Source organism: Erythrolamprus reginae, chromosome 2 (genome assembly GCF_031021105.1).
Source record: "Erythrolamprus reginae isolate rEryReg1 chromosome 2, rEryReg1.hap1, whole genome shotgun sequence".
Classification (NCBI taxonomy): Eukaryota; Metazoa; Chordata; class Lepidosauria; order Squamata; family Dipsadidae; genus Erythrolamprus; species Erythrolamprus reginae.
Genome location: NC_091951.1, coordinates 158,498,505 through 158,514,743, shown reverse-complemented (window position 1 = coordinate 158,514,743; position 16,239 = coordinate 158,498,505). Strand labels below are relative to the sequence as shown.

At 40.1% G+C, this 16,239-nt stretch overlaps 1 protein-coding gene across 3 annotated transcripts in view; it reads left to right on the top strand.

The window, feature by feature from the left end:
* The window catches only part of TBC1D16 (TBC1 domain family member 16), a 121,155-nt gene that overhangs the window by 20,960 nt on the left and 83,956 nt on the right, over nucleotides 1–16,239 (top strand). For 2 of the 3 annotated variants that reach the window (XM_070740180.1, XM_070740181.1), the window contains exons 2-3: nucleotides 2,700–2,944; nucleotides 8,362–8,986. In XM_070740180.1, the coding sequence (XP_070596281.1) occupies nucleotides 2,764–2,944; nucleotides 8,362–8,986 (806 nt within the window). In that variant the 5' untranslated portion in view covers nucleotides 2,700–2,763. Of the gene's footprint in view, nucleotides 1–2,699; nucleotides 2,945–6,433; nucleotides 6,584–8,361; nucleotides 8,987–16,239 lie in introns of those variants that run through there. The other variant, XM_070740182.1, reaches the window with a different exon arrangement.

The following is a 16,239-nucleotide window of genomic DNA, read 5'->3' as shown; positions in this document are numbered from 1 at the left end:
ATCTGTTGCAGCACCCCCATGGTCACATGTTCAAAATTTGGATCATGTATTTACCAAAGCAGTTGTAGCCTCCTGGATCATATGATCCACAAGTGAAGTCCAGTTAATTTGGGATGGAAAGTCTATTGTTAAGTGACATTGTTATAAGTCAAGACATGTGACTGCTCCACTTGCCTTCATTAAGTGAGGACTGCATGGGTTTTCAAGTATAGCCCTCGTGAGAAAATAAAGCAGGAGTAGCCAGTTGTAGCTACCACTCATTCAGCGCAGAACAAGTGTCATTAAACAAAGACCACCTTTGTTGCTTTGTTGATTTGAAGGGGACTGTTGCTGGGAATGCCTCTCTCTTTGTACCCACATACTTCTCTTTTTGCCCCCATATGCCTCCTCCTTTCACTCCTGTGCAAAGTATAGTATAGATCAGTGATGGCAAACCTTTTTTTCCTTGGGTGCTGAAAGAGCATGTGCATGCGCTATCTTGCATGTGCGAGTGCCCATACCCATAATTCAATGCCTGGGGAGGGCGAAAACAGCTTCCTCTACTACCTGGAGGCCCCCTGGAGGCTGGAAACGGCCTATTTCCCAACTTCTGGTGGGCCCAGTAGGCACGTGTTCTCTGGAAGCCAAAAACACCCTCCCATAGCCTCTGTGTGAGCCAAAAATCAGCTGGCCGGCACACACATGCACGTTGGAACTCAGCTAGGGCAATAGTTCGTGTGCCAGCAGATATGGCTCTGCGTGCCACCTGTGGCACCCGTGCCATAGGTTCGCCATCACTGGTATAGATAGTTATTAATTATAACTGCCTATCCCACAGGCAAGACACCATATTCTTTCTATCTGTTAGTTAATAGCTCCATTCTCTTTAGCTTGCTTTCCTGTGAATTATTTAACAAGTGAGGCACACAGTACGGTTTAATTGCAGCCAGTATTTTTCTCTGCTTGTCCTTTTTTTTTTGCGTCTTTTGGTTATCCTTCTTAAACCAAAAAGCTCTTGCTGCTCTGCATTGCCTTGGCTGGTATCGGCAAATGTTACAGTCGTTTTAAAGACTGTGAAAAGTAGAAGAGACTAGACCAGGGGTGTAACGGTCACAGTTAGCTCGTGCCTGTCAGTCATTGGAGAACTTGTCGGGAAGGGAGCGCGAGGCTCCATCCACCTGCCCGGATGCCACCATTTGGGTTCTTTTACCCTTTACGCATGTGCAGAGAGTAAAAGAACCCAAATGGCGGCTTCCGGGTGGGTGGGCGGAGCCTCGTGCTCCCTTTGTGACTGGCTCTCTGACGACCGAGAGGCACAAGCGAACCAGGAGCATTTCACCCCTGGGCTAGACTGGTTCTCTCTGGAGCACAAGAGGATGGTTGTGTGTGCCTTGAAGAGGCAATCTTTCTTTCCACTTGTCAATTCATATATTGTACAGCTGATGGCAGGCATGAACTGTTTCAGGCCTATATTCATCAAGACTCGAAGGCAATGCTCACAAAGTTTTGTTTCTATGTTAGTGGTTACAGTAAGGTTCAGGCTGCATCCTTATGCTGATCCACTTAAGGTATTTTGTCCGAAGGCACTTCCTCAAATTCATCCAATAAAGCAGTGTTTCCCAACCTTGGCAACTTGAAGGTATTTGGACTTCAACTCCCAGAATTCCCCAGCCAGCGAATGCTGGCTGGGGAATTCTGGGAGTTGAAGTCCAGGTATCTTCAAGTTGCCAAGGTTGGGAAACACTGCAATAAAGAATCAAAGAAAGTAAATAACAGATGCACGTGTGTGTCAATATCTTTCTGAGCTAAAATTAACTTTTCACTGTGGTTGTTTCAGAGACTCTTGCAGCATCCAAATAATTTTTTCTTGCATAATGTCTTCTTTTTATTTCTTTCTTACATGACTAGCTTATGAGAGAGTTTCATACATTTCCTAAACTATGGTTGTTTGCGTCTTTAAAAATATGAGGTTGAATCCATACATCTAGAAGTGAAGTGGTATTTTGTTTAGCAGAGAAAATTGGGGGTTAATATTTGTACATTCCAAATCAATGGCAAGTCTAATACCTTGAAGGAAAATCAGTAAAACATGGGACAAATTCAGAAAGGCTCATTTTATAGGCTTTGGGGAGCACTTATGAGGTACAAGAGGTCACCTAATGTTGTAAATAGGTATTGTATTATGAAGAATTGACTTTAACATTGAATTTTCTTTACCATGTTTTAATAGAGTGAGTGACACCATAAAAGTCTTAGACCATTATTATTATTATTATTTAGATTTGTATGCCGCCCCTCTCCGCGGACTCGGGGCGGCTCACAGCAAAATATAACAATCGTAACAAATCAAAATAAATTTAAAATATTTTTAAAAGTTTTAAAAAGAACCCCATTTACTAACAAGCACACACACAAACATACCATGCATAAATTGTACATGCCCGGGGGAGGTGTTTCAGTTCCCCCATGCCTGACGGCAAAGGTGGGTTTTAAGGAGTTTACGGAAGACAGGGAGAGTAGGGGCAGTTCTAATCTCTGGGGGGAGTTGGTTCCAGAGAGTCGGGGCCGCCACAGAGAAGGCTCTTCCCCTGGGGCCCGCAAAAGTACTTCGTTGGAATGAAGAGAGGGGAGTGATGTGTCTTTTTCTGTTATTACCTATTCGTTGCATCTATTCTAATTTGTGTATGTGTGTGGTTTTGCTTTTTGTTTTTCCTGGGCAGACCTTACTCTCTGAATTAGGTGCTTGACTTGAAGCTGATAGAGAATGGAAACATTTCCTTGGCAATGTCTCTGGGAAGACTCCTCCGCCGTGCCTCTTCCAAAGCATCCGATCTCCTGACCTTAAATGCCAGCAGCAGCTGTGGTGGTTCGTCTTCCATCTTGGATGGAGAGATTATCTATTCCAAGAACAATGTTTGTGTCCACCCCCCTGAGATGCTGCAAGGTGTTGTGGAACATCATCCAGGTGAGGATGGCTAGCAAGCATCAAGAAGTCTCCCCAGGACTATTTGTGTAGCAGAATCTCTGAAGCCTTGTAAGTGTAGAGGGAACTGGGGCACATACACTTCAGTCCTGCCCTGCTCCTTTCTGACCTCCCTTTGTTATCAGCAACATTCAAGACTGGTGTTAATGTATAACAGTAAATATAGTTGCTGTCCCCTGGGGATTGGAGTACTGTACCTAGGTCAGTACTATTGTGACTCCTTTTCAAGCCTTTCTTGTTGGCATGGACTGTTAGGAATGAAGTGTAACATCCCTTCCCTCCATACTTACTTAAAATTCTTGAAGGGAGCTATTTCCTTAAGTTTACCTTACTGCCGATTTCACCTCTCACCCTGTATAACTTTAGCTGCTATCTCCTTTGTCGGTGGATTCAGGGGGAGTGGCTAAATCCTGCCAGCAAGATAGTGTGTCTCAGCTAATTCCCTAGTTCAGTGTAAAACAGTGTTTCCCAACCTTGGCAACTTGAAGATATCTGGACTTCAACTCCCAGAATTCCCCAGCCAGCATTCGCTGGCTGGGGAATTCTGGGAGTTGAAGTCCAAATATCTTCAAGTTGCCAAGGTTGGGAAACCCTGGTGTAAAATACACTGCTCAAAAAAAATAAAAGGAACACTTAAACAACACAATATAACTCCAAGTAAATCAAACTTCTGTGAAATCAAACTGTCCACTTAGGAAGCAACACTGATCAATTTCACCTGCTGTTGTGCACATTCAACTTTGTACAGAACAAAGTATTCAATGATAATATTTCATTCTTTCAGATCTAGGATGTGTAATTTGAGTGTTCCCTTTATTTTTTTGAGCAGTATATTTCCTTCCCTTCATGTTTTTGTAGCTTGGGTATACTTCTAAAAGGGGAACCTCTTTTAAAGTATATTAAGAAGATCCAGAATTAGATGTTGAAAGGTTTGTTTTGCTTTCATAAGCTTTAACACCAAGAAGAACCTTTTCAGCCAGCAAGTACCATTATGTGATTTTGCAAATATCAGAAAAATACAAATGAAATTTTAATTTATTTTTGTTCATTTATATATCCTATCTAAGAACCGACCTTGTCCTTTACAGAGGTGTACAGAGGTGTACAATAAAATATATACCTGCATAAAATCCATTCCACTATTCCCTTTGCAGTTTCATGCAAAACGAAGGGGGTGGGGGGGAGGCATTTTTTTAAATAATTAAAACATAATTGAAAACTAATAAAATGTTTTAAAGTAAAAAATTAATGTGGGTCTTGAACTCGCGGTCTCTTGCATTCTAACCCAGTGCATTTGTGGCATTTAGTATTCGCCCCTTTTGTTTCCATGTCAGTGGCTGCCTTTTATAGCAGGCATATAAATTCAAAGCATGATGATTATTCCTATTGCATGTAGTTAATGGCACTGCACCTACGATACAGATCAGCAGCAATAGAAGCATCTACTATAAGGTCCCATTTCATTTATCAAAATGTCTTGTATTAGTAAAACGTAAGTTAGTGTTTTATATTAGTTCCCCAATCACTTGGGTGACATTTTGTGTAGTAGATAGGTAGAATTTGAAACGAATTCATATTTTTCATATATTCCCTTGAATATGACATACAAGTACTTTACAAGCTAGGTGAGTTTAGCGATTGTTAGAAGTTACAATGGCACTGACTGCAGAGTATTTATTTATTTATTTGATAGATTGATTTTCCTAGCCACCCATCTCAACCAGGTTTTGGCTGCTGCAATCATCTTTGCAGTCATGTGAACAAATTCAGGAACTTGGCAACTGGCTCACACTTAACAGCTGGTTGCAACATCCTACAGTCACATGATCAACATTATTGCCAGCTTCATAAAAACAAAAGTAATGGAAAAGCCAGCAAACCCAATCAGTTGGATATGTCTTCCACCTGCCCCGTTGCCCTTACCATGCACCTACACACTCCACTGCTCTCTTGCACATATGAACCTCTGCCATCTTTCCCCAGCTTCCTTGAATTCACACACGTGTACTTCACACCTTCTTTCCTTGCCTTCCCCATGCTTGCACAGATACACATTGTAACCTTTCCTCCTGTTCTCCCTGCATTTGCACCTACGTAGGTGTCAGCATTCCACACTGGTCTAACAGCCAATGATAGAAATACTGTATTTGAACCAGAGTACATGTGGCAGTGGTGGTTGTTCAGAGACTAATACAAGCCAATTTCTTTCTTTCTTTCTTTCTTTCTTTCTTTCTTTCTTTCTTTCTTTCTTTCTTTCTTTCTTTCTTTCTTTCTTTCTTTCTTTCTTTGCTTGCTTGCTTGCTTGCTTACTTACTTACTTACTTACTTACTTACTTACTTACCTACTTACTTATTTATTGGATTTGTATGCCGCCCCTCTCCGTAGACTCGAGGCAGCTAACAACAGTAATAAAAAACATCATATAAATCCAAAACTAAAACAACTAAAAAACCCTTATTGTAAAACCAAATATCCCTACAAACAAACATAACATGCATAAATTGTAAAGGCCTAGGGGGAAAGAATATCTCAGTTCCCCCATGCCTGACGGCAGAGGTGGGTTTTAAGGAGCTTACGAAAGGCAAGGAGGGTGGGGGCAATTCTAATCTTCGGGGGCAGTTGGTTCCAGAGGGCTGGGGCCGCCACAGAGAAGGCTTTTCCCCTGGGCCCTGCCAAACGACATTGTTTTGTTGACGGGACCCGGAGAAGGCCCACTCTGTGGGACCTAACCGGTCTTTGGGATTCATGCGGCAGAAGGCGGTCTCGTAGATACCCTGGTCCGGTGCCATGAAGGGCTTTATAGGTGATGACCAACATTTTAAATTGTGACCGGAAACTGATCGGCAACCAATGCAGACTGCGGAGTGTTGGTGTTACATGGGCATTTTTGGGAAAGCCCATGATAGCTCTCGCAGCTGCATTCTGCACGATCTGAAGTTTCCGAACACTATAGTAAAGGTATTATTTACAAGATATATGATATCTCCATAATCTTACACAGTAATTATAATGCAGTCCATAATACATCTCTACTTCCCACACAGCAGGTACATATAGTATTACATATATTCTCTCTCTGGCACACAGCCAAGATATACAATATCTCCATAATTTTAAACAGTAATTATAATACAGTCATAGAAACATAGAAAATTGATGGCAGAAAAAGACCTCCTGGTCCATCTAGTCTGTCCTTATACTATTTCCTGTATTTTATCTTAGGATGGATATGATATGGTCACTTGATGTTGCATTTTATGAGCTTAGAAATGGTAACAGTGGCCATGGTCCCAATTGCCATTTTAATTTGAGGTCTAATCTGTTTTTGTTTTAGATTTTGATATATCACTTGGCTTTGCTTCAGAGCCAATGCAAGCAGCTTTTTGTGTATTATTATTATTATTATTATTATTATTATTATTATTATTATTATTATTATTATGTTATTATTCAGTTTCTGGATGTTGCAGGACAGGACAACCCCATCCACAGAAGCCAACATTTTGGCCTTTGACATAGGCAGCTACAAAATGAGCAAATGACGAAACTTGCATTGCAATTCAGACTGCCTTTGACAGCCCAACAAGGAAAACCAGACTAAGGAATCAATAATTATATAGGTCAGGAGTACTTTTATTGTAACAGCTCTAGTAAACAGAAGTTTGCAAGTCAGGTTGTGCTTCCCCTCCCTCCCTTTCTGTGAGGGGCTTGTTTTCTCAGGTTGTTTCCTTGGCCAGGGCTCAAGCCCTGCTTATCAGACCGTTGCCTTGATAGCAGCTCTCTCTACTGGCCATTCTCTGTGCTCTCTATGGACTTTTATATCCTTGCAAGTGAAATGATGAAATAAATATGAAGGGACAGAGGTCGTTTCACTTTGAAGACATTGTGGTTAAGTGTTGGGATAGACTAAATTTTAAGAAAACATATAAATTCAAAGCATGATGATTTATAACCACAATTGAGTCCAGAAAATTCAGTTGCTAAGCAAGCCATTTGTTAAGTGGGTTTTGCCCCATTTTACAACTTTTCTTGCCACAGTTGGTAAGTGAATCCCTGCACTTGTTAAGTGAGCATCATCATTGTAAAATGAATCTGACTTCACCATTGATTTTGAGTGTCAGAAAGTCCCAAAAGGTGATCGTGTTACTGTGGGACATTGCATAAACATCTAAAATTTGATCATATGACCATGGGGATGCTCATAAATGTCATAAATGTGAAAAACAGTCATAATTCTCTATGGAGCAAGAGATCACCCCTCTGTATAAGGAAGAGGTGAGTCTTTAGAAGTGGAACAGCTATGAAAGAGCTCCACTGCAGCCGTTGTACCAATTAGACCAGCTTGGTAAAGCACACAATGTCATCCTTATCACCAGCAATATTAGTTATTTCATTGATTTTAACAAAGATTGCTGTGATTTTTCCTCTTATAGAACAAATATGTCCCTTGCTTTTGACAGGGCTAATCTGCAGCTAACTAACGGAAGAGAAGAAAAATTCAATAAACGTTCTGGTGATACACACTCACTCAATCACACACACACACACACACACACACTGAGAATTATTTCATGGTATTTGCATCCTAAATATCTTGGTTGCACTTGATCAAAAGGAGTTGTTCAAAGTATCCAACAACATAACGTTTGGCGGGACCCAGGGGAAAAGCCTTCTTTGTGGCCGCCCCGACCCTCTGGAACCAACTCCCCCCAGATATCAGAGTTGCCCCCACCCTCCTTGCCTTTCATAAGCTCCTTAAAACCCACCTTTGTCGTCAGGCATGGGGGAATTGAGATTTTCCCTTCCCCCTAGGCTTATAAAATTTATGCATGGTACGTCTGTATATATGATTGGTTTCTTAAATTAGGGTTTTTAAATTAACTGAAATATTAGATTTGTTTATATTGTCTTACTGTTGTTGTTAGCCGCCCCGAGTCTACAGAGAGGGGCGGCATACAAATCTGATAGATAGATAGATAGATAGATAGATAGATAGATAGATAGATAGATAGATAATAATAATAACAACAACAACAACAACAACAACAAAAGCATTGAGATCAGTAGAATCATGAATAGATGTGTACCACAATTAAAAGCAACAGCAGAAACAACAGTAGAAAGAATCAAGGCTAATATGTAATCTCATCCCGGACTCCAACTGGCTTGTTGTGTGCGTCTGTTTGGATAATAGGAAACAAATCATAAGGAATCTGTCAGTGAAAACATTGACATGGGACATCTTCAGGAGCACTCTTATATGAGGAGGGAAAACTTGTAGCATTGAGAAGAGGCCGGTCACTTGCTAGAAATTGAAGGAATAGCCGTGTTTCCACATCATGTGAAGTCGGTAAGCTGAGGGTTGACTGTAAGTCTAAGTCCCTGTCTTCTTTTGCAGGCTACCTGTGCTTGTACATGGAGAAAGACGAACTGCTTGGAACCACGCTCATCCTGGCCTGGGTCCCCAACTCCCGTATTCAGAGGCAGGACGAAGAAGCTCTGCGTTACATCACGCCCGAGAGCTCCCCTGTCCGCAAGGCTCCCCGCAAGCGCAACCGACACACTCAGGGTTTTGGCATCCCTATGCAGGCTCCTTCTGTTGAGCAGAAGCAAGCTGAGTCCCCAAAGGATGAGGAGGACATTTTGACTGTGTCGCAGCTGGTGAGGGATGCGGCTCATGTCAGCCCGCCTTCAGAAGAAGGGGACAAATTGTCCCACAGCTGCTCGGCCACCTGCAGCATCCACGGCTCCACTCAGCCTGCTCACAGTGACTCAGGGATTTTATCGACCATCAGTTCTCAGGATGAACAGAACCGATTAGAGGAGTCCGTAGAGGAAGGGCTGGAGGGTCATTTGGAGGCGGGAGAAGACGAAGGCTCTTTGGAGTTGTCTGCCGATGATGTTAGCAAAGATAGCACGTTTGACTCGGATTCGGATGCCTTCTCTTCTCCGTTCTGCCTCTCACCCATAAGTGAAGCCCTTGTGGAAAACGTTAGCTCTATGTTCCTGGTTAATGAAAACCGGTGAGTTTTGACGTTCCTGTGCTACTCAAACTGGGCCCAGTTCAAAACAAAGCGGGTAAGGCCCACCAATGTAAGTCACCTGAATCTAGAATCATTTGCTCTGAGTTAGCCGCCCCGAGTCTTCGGAGAGGGGCGGCATATAAATCCAATAGATAGATAGATAGATAGATAGACAGACAGACAGACAGACAGACAGACAGACAGACAGACAGACAGACAGACAGACAGACAGACAGACAGACAGACAGACAGACAAATGTATGCAGAGAGGTATCAACAGTGGCTTTGATTAGAGCAAGTACAGCATGCTTACCCCAGATGTAAATTCTGTTGAGCTCATTGAGTTTTTCTTCAGGAAAGGATTATAAGATTGCCATAGAAATCTGTCTTAAGAATTCTACAGAGAAATCAAAGGACTGAATCAACTTGTCATTCAACTTAGTGATTCCTTTAATGCAGTAGACAGAAGATCAAATACTGCCAGGGGTGCTGTCAGCTTACTTGTTTTGAGATGTCCGTTTCAAAGAAAATACAGTTCCAGACATTGTCTGAAGGTGCTCTGTTTACCACAAAAATTATTATTTAAATATGTATTTCATACATTTTCATAGCAAGTACAGTGTTCCCTCGATTTTTGCGGGTCCAAACTTCGCGAATAGCCTATACCACGGTTTTTCAAATAATATTAATTAAAAATACTTCGCGGTTTTTTTCTATGCCACGGTTTTTCCCGCCCGATGACGTCATACGTCATACGTCAAAAACTAATAATTTTTACAAATATATAACAAAAAAAATTATTGTTAATAAATAATTATATTTATAAATATCAGGATCACTAAGTGTCTTATTCAATGGTGAGTACCAGTAATAATGGTGAGTAAATGGTTGTTAAGGGAATGGGAAATGGTAATTTAGGGGTTTAAAGTGTTAAGGGATGGCTTGTGATACTGTTCATAGCCAAAAATAGTGTATTTACTTCCGCGGAAATTCGACTTTCGCGGGCGGTCTCGGGATGCATCCCCCGCAAAAATCGAGGAAACACTGTATATCTAATTGATTTTTTTAAAAAAAAATTATTTAGAAGAGATATAAAGGCATAATTCTTTGCCCAAACCTTTTGCAACGGAAAATTAGACCTTCTTGCCTCCTCATGTTTGCCATCTTTTATCTTTGTTTTGTTGATTTTATTAGAATTTCTATGATTGTCATGAGTCAACCAGAACTGTTGACTGTTTGGTGGAATACATATTTAATAAATTATTATGATGTACATGGAAATATGAATTTGCAGTTGCCCTTTAGCTAATTTTGGCCTTCAAATGCATCAAGTCATTCTCAAGAACCCAGGATGTTGTAATATATTGGTGCAGTACAGGTATATATGTGGATCTTTGCAGTATGATCTTTTGTAATTGACAGAATTTTGATAAACTCATATCAATTTCATTTAAGTGCTGTCCATGATCTTATTTTGTCCTGGTAACAGCTAGGGCCATCAGGCTGGTTTTTGGTCTTTCATTTCAATTTTCAGGTCGTAATATTTTCTGATCTTCTCGAAATTTTTCTTCTGTACCAGATGGTCCTGGTTTTGCCACATCAATTATCTATACTTCCTTCTTTTCAATCATGGTTAAAACTGGTATGTTACGAACCAAGATCTTATGATTGGAAATTTAAGCTATTTATTTTCCAACTCTATTTTCCAACCAATTTTTCATTATTGGCACATGATAATTTTATAGATGTTCTGGTGAAGTATTTTGATGACTGTTATATGACTGTTATACATAGTTTATGTGATCTTCTTGCATGAGCTAAGCATACGATCTACTCTTTCTTCTGTATGCACAATCTGCATTTTGAATCATTTGATGACTTTTCAATTCTTGCCTTGATTGTATTAAGTTGAATAACTTGCTCTTGAGCAGACAAAACCAAGCCTTCAGTTTCTTTTTCAATGTTCCAGTTGTTAGCTATTGCTAGGTTTTATCTTTAACCACTAATTCAACATGAACAGATAAATCTCAGTTGATGACTGCTTTTTAAATGGCTGTTCAGAGGTCCGACAGACTTGGAAAGGATGCTTTACAATTCATAAAGTGTTTTAGGTCTTCGTAAAATGTTGACCTGCCCCCCAAGCCCATGATTGCACTCTGGTTGCTTGGCAACCTATATGCACTTACAAACAGTTGCAAGCACCCCTACGATACTGAGATCTTTCCCATAAAGTCATGAAAAAGCCAATAGAGAAAGTTGCAAGCTGCTGTCACCTGCCATAGAGCCGAGATTCCTTCCTGGCAGGATTTCTTTGAGAACGAAATGGTCCCTGTCAGAATCTCAGCTGTGTGTGGAGTGGTGATTTGTTTATTTATTTATTTATTTATTTATTTATTCATTCATTCATTCATTCATTCATTCATTCATTCATCCAATACACAATACATATGGAAGAGAATAGACATGAAATAATATATATAAAGATAATATGTAAAAATAGAGGAGAAGATATATGAAAGGAAGAAAATATATATGATATATGAGATAAAGGAAAGACAATTGGACAGGGGACGAAAGGCACACTAGTGCACTTATATACGCCCCTTAGGAACCTGGAGAGGTCAATCGTGGATAGTCTAAGGGAGAAATGTTGGGGGTTAGGGGTTGACACAACTGAGTCCGGTAATGAGTTCCACGCTTCAACAACTCGATTGTTAAAGTCATATTTTTTACAGTCAAGTTTGGAGCGGTTAATATTAAGTTTGAATCTGTTGCGTGCTCTTGTGTTGTTACGGTTGAAGCTGAAGTAGTCATTGACCGGTAGGACGTTGCAGCATATTTGCCACTCCTCCATCCCAGAAGCGATCATTTGAGGGCAAAAGAGCTGTCTCCAGTGCAAAGGGGGACTTCTCCAGCAGGCTGCAGAAAGGAAACTTGGATGAGCCCCACTTCTGCAGCTCCTCACACACTCTGAAGGGCTTCAGATCCTGAAGATCCCAGCTCTGTTCCTGCAGCCTGCCAGAGTAATTCTCTTCCCCACATTGAAGGGAGAAAAACTCCTCTGACAGGCTGCAGAAATGAAGCTCGGCTCTTCAGAATCCCAAGCTTCGTTTAATTAGTCCACTGCAGGAATTCCCTTCTGTGCATGGAGCTGAGGGGAACTCCAAAGGTGGGCTGCAGAGATTAAGCTTGGATCCTTAGGATTGGAGCTTTGTTTCTGTACCCAGCCATAGAAGAGCCCCCTTGTGGAGAAGTTACTTATGTGGACACATTTCTTACTAATCACATTTTTAACTTGTCTGTGCTTCATATTATTCTACTGTAAAATGCTCAAAGACTTGTAGGCTTCATCCCAATGTTTGATATTTCAGTGCTATTATTGTTCATGATTTTATCCAGCTTATTGCTAGTGTAGCACAAAGGTGGGTTCTTTCTTTCTTTCTTTCTTTCTTTCTTTCTTTCTTTCTTTCTTTCTTTCTTTCTTTCTTTCTTTCTTTCTTTCTTTCTTTGATTTTTATGCCGCCCTTCTCCTTACACTCAGGGCGGTTTACAACATGTTAGCAATAGCACTTTTTTTTAACAGAGCTAGGCTATTGCCCCACAATCCGGGTCCTCATTTTACCCACCTCGGAAGGATGGAAGGCTGAGTCAACCTTGAGCCGGTGATGAGATTTGAACCACTGACCTTCAGATCTACAAGTCAGCTTCAGTGGCCTGCAGTACAGCACTCTACCTGCTGCACCACCCCTGGCTCCTACCGGGTTCTACCGGTTCAGACCGGTTCTATAAAACCGTTAGTAACTTGGCGGCCTGGGTTGCTGAAACCAGCAGCGACCCAGGCCTGCCACTCCCCTGATCTGGTTCTCTCGATGGCGCCATAGGTGGAGCCATCTTGTTTTTTGCTTCTGCCCATGCGCAGAAGCTTTTTTTTTAGTACAGCGCATGTACGTGCATCATGTCTCTGAGCAAACTGGCAGTAGAAGAATCCGGAACCCACCCCTGGTGTAGCACATTTTCTAGGCCGGCAATTCTCAATTATTTTCTGTTACACCCTCCCCACCCAAGGAAGAAGGAAACATTTTGCGCACGCCCCACTCTCCGCCAGGACGATTGTTTGCAGTAGTTGGCATGTTTTCGCTAAAAAAACTCAAACTGCTTATAAGTGTGATTGGAGTGTAATGTGTTTAAGTGATGCCTTAATTTATTTGGCTTCATGCTGTCTGCTACCACTATAGTCACAGTGAAGCCAAGCGCTACATATGCTTCATCCTATTTCCTCCTCTTATTTTTCGGGAGACTTACGTTTGTCTCATTATCACCATCTCTCTTCTCCTTTCTTTTCATCCCTGTTAAATATTTTTCCATGGTGTCTCTTAAGGATTTGTTATCTGCACTTCATATCTTCTGCTCTGTGCTGTGTGCTATTGTTCAGTGCAAAAAAAACCCTACTCAAAAAAAAAAGCACATTCCCTGGGGTCACAACTTACAAGCCCCCTCTGGCATCACTTTGCGCCTCCCCAGGAGTTCCCACCCCACTATTTGAGAAGTGTTGCTGTAGGCCAAATTCCATTGCTATACCTGTGCTTATGATATTTGTCAATTATTGGATTTCTGATTTTCCATAAAGCTTCAGTTCATCCATATCTATTCATATATAGCCACATATACATGAGTTTCTATTAGCATTTTTTTTGCTGTTTGGTAGCCAAGATTTGTTTTCTTTAAAATCACTAAAAGCAAGGACCTAGTAATGACAAATAATAAGGGTGATAATGAGTAACCCTGGAAGATGTCTCTCCTAATGTTGAGAAGCCAACATTTTTCATTTTCAATCCCCAAATTCATCTTCCACTGCTTCATAATTTTTTTCTATAAATATTATCATGTATTTTACTGATAGTAGTTGTTTCCAAATATTTGACGGTCCAACTGCTGTATATGATAATAAATCAAATGCCTTTTTAAAAGCAAACCAGACCGTGTGCAAATTGGTATTTTTGCCTTTTGCAATTCTCCAAAACCATTTTATCAGTCAAAAATTTATCTTTATTCCACTGCTTTTCCTTTTATTTCCTTCTTTCACACTAGAAGGATATTATTATTTTGAATAATCTTGAATGTTATTTGCTGTAAATAACAGCAGTACAGTACTGCAGTAATATTACTTGCTGTTATGCCTTTGAGTAAAGTAAACATCGTAGGCTAGCGTGTTATTGGCCTAGAGCAGGGGTAGGCAAAGTTGGCTCTTCTATGACGTGGACTTCAACTCCCAGAATTCCTGAGCTAGCATGATCAGCTCAGGAATTCTGGGAGTTGAAGTCCACAAGTCATAGAAGAGCCAACGTTGCCTACCTCGGCTTAGAGTTTCCTGGTGCTGCCCCTTTCATTGGATCTTAAGTTTTTTTAAAAAAATACTTTTTATTGATTAAATACATTATAAATAACAAAGAAAAATAGCAAAATATTAGCAAGAAAGAAAAAACAGCATAATACCAAGACAAATAAAGACTGACAAAGCATTTCACATAGACATAAACAACAAAATTTGTCAACTATACTGTTGACTGCTATTTTGCGACTTTCCAAATTAGATACTATCAAGAATTTCTACATGTTTTTGCTATATTTACATTTTACAACTGGATCTTAGGTTATTAGGGCCCATTTCATAATCAGCCAGGTATTTAGACTGGATTTGGCATTTTCATCCAAGTACTGAGTCCTTCCAAAGGATCTGGGATAAGCGGATGTCGCTGTTCAATGGTGTTAAGAGTATGGCAATGTAAGCTGCCTTTTGTTATTGAATGATGGTGATTTGTCAATGGTGATAATATTCAAGTGATGCTCCAATTGTTTAGGGATTGCACCCAAAGCACCTATTGGCATTATCTTTGCTTTCTTTTGCCACAGTTGTTCAACGTCTGTTTGCAGGTCTTTGTATTTTGTGATCGCCACCCCCCCACCCCACCCCCAGTGCTGTTTCTGTCTATTCTGCTGTCTTCAGGTATTGCTATAACCACTATCCACATTTTAAAAAAATATTATCAACAATTATTAAGTTTGGCATGTATGGGACAGGTGCTTGTCTGTTGAATTTGAAAGTCCCAGAGCATTTTAGCTTCTTCATTTTCTATTACTTTCTATATTTTATGATCCTAGCATTATTATTATTAGCTTCACATGGAGAATAATTTCCATATGGCTGTATGGATTCCATTATTATTATTATTATTATTATTATTATTATTATTATTATTATTATTACTATTATTATAATTATTACTATTATTATTATTATTATTATTATTTATTAGATTTGTATGCCGCCCCTCTCCGCAGAATTTATGAATATAAGCAAGTATTATTTCAGGTTGGAGAAATTTCTCTTCTATGGTACCACATAACTTTTATTTTTATGACGAAAACATAACCATTATAGTTCATCGCCCTGCATATGTTTTTACAAATTACAGTATGTTCATTATTCTGCTACCTGCACAATTTTAAAAAGAATTGTACGACTTTGCCTCATGGAGTATTTCACCTATTCTAAGAATCTTCCCTTTGTGTTGCATTTTGTAACTTCTTGTCTAATCAAGAATTATGAAGATCGCTGTTATTTACACACACGTCTGAACTATTTTGCTTATATAAATACTACCCAACTATGTAGTCTAGACAACCAGGTTTATAAAAATTGTCTTAGTTGTTTTCTCTCTGCTTTCCTCCAGAGCTACAATGGCATATTATTGTTTCAATGCTGCAATATCCTCCTAATATAATTTGCCTGGGGTGAACTGAGCATCTGCTATTCTAGGGTGAAGGTGTATATTTTTATCTGTAGAATGTGACTGAAGCTGCAATGCTCCAATTTAGTGCCGGGTCATACATTTGCCTGCTTGTGAGTTTATTCACGTTCGGTGTAAGAGGCGAGTGCCCTCATGCGGCCTACCAGTTATATTGCAAAATGGCTAATTGGAAATGGGGTGGTTTTTTTGATGTGGATTATAGTTTCCCCCGTCAAAGCAGTTGCTCTAAGATCTTCTTGATATTTATTTGGCACCAGACTGCCTTGGTTTATATGATAATAGCCTTTGAAAGGCCAAGGCAGAATACAAAACCTGTTTATTTGAAAAGAATGAAAATCCATGTTAAGCCAAGAATGTACCTAATTAACAGTCTATATAGATTCCCACCATCTAAGGCTATAACCTAAAAAGTCCTAAAATGGGGCAAAACTCACTTAACAAATG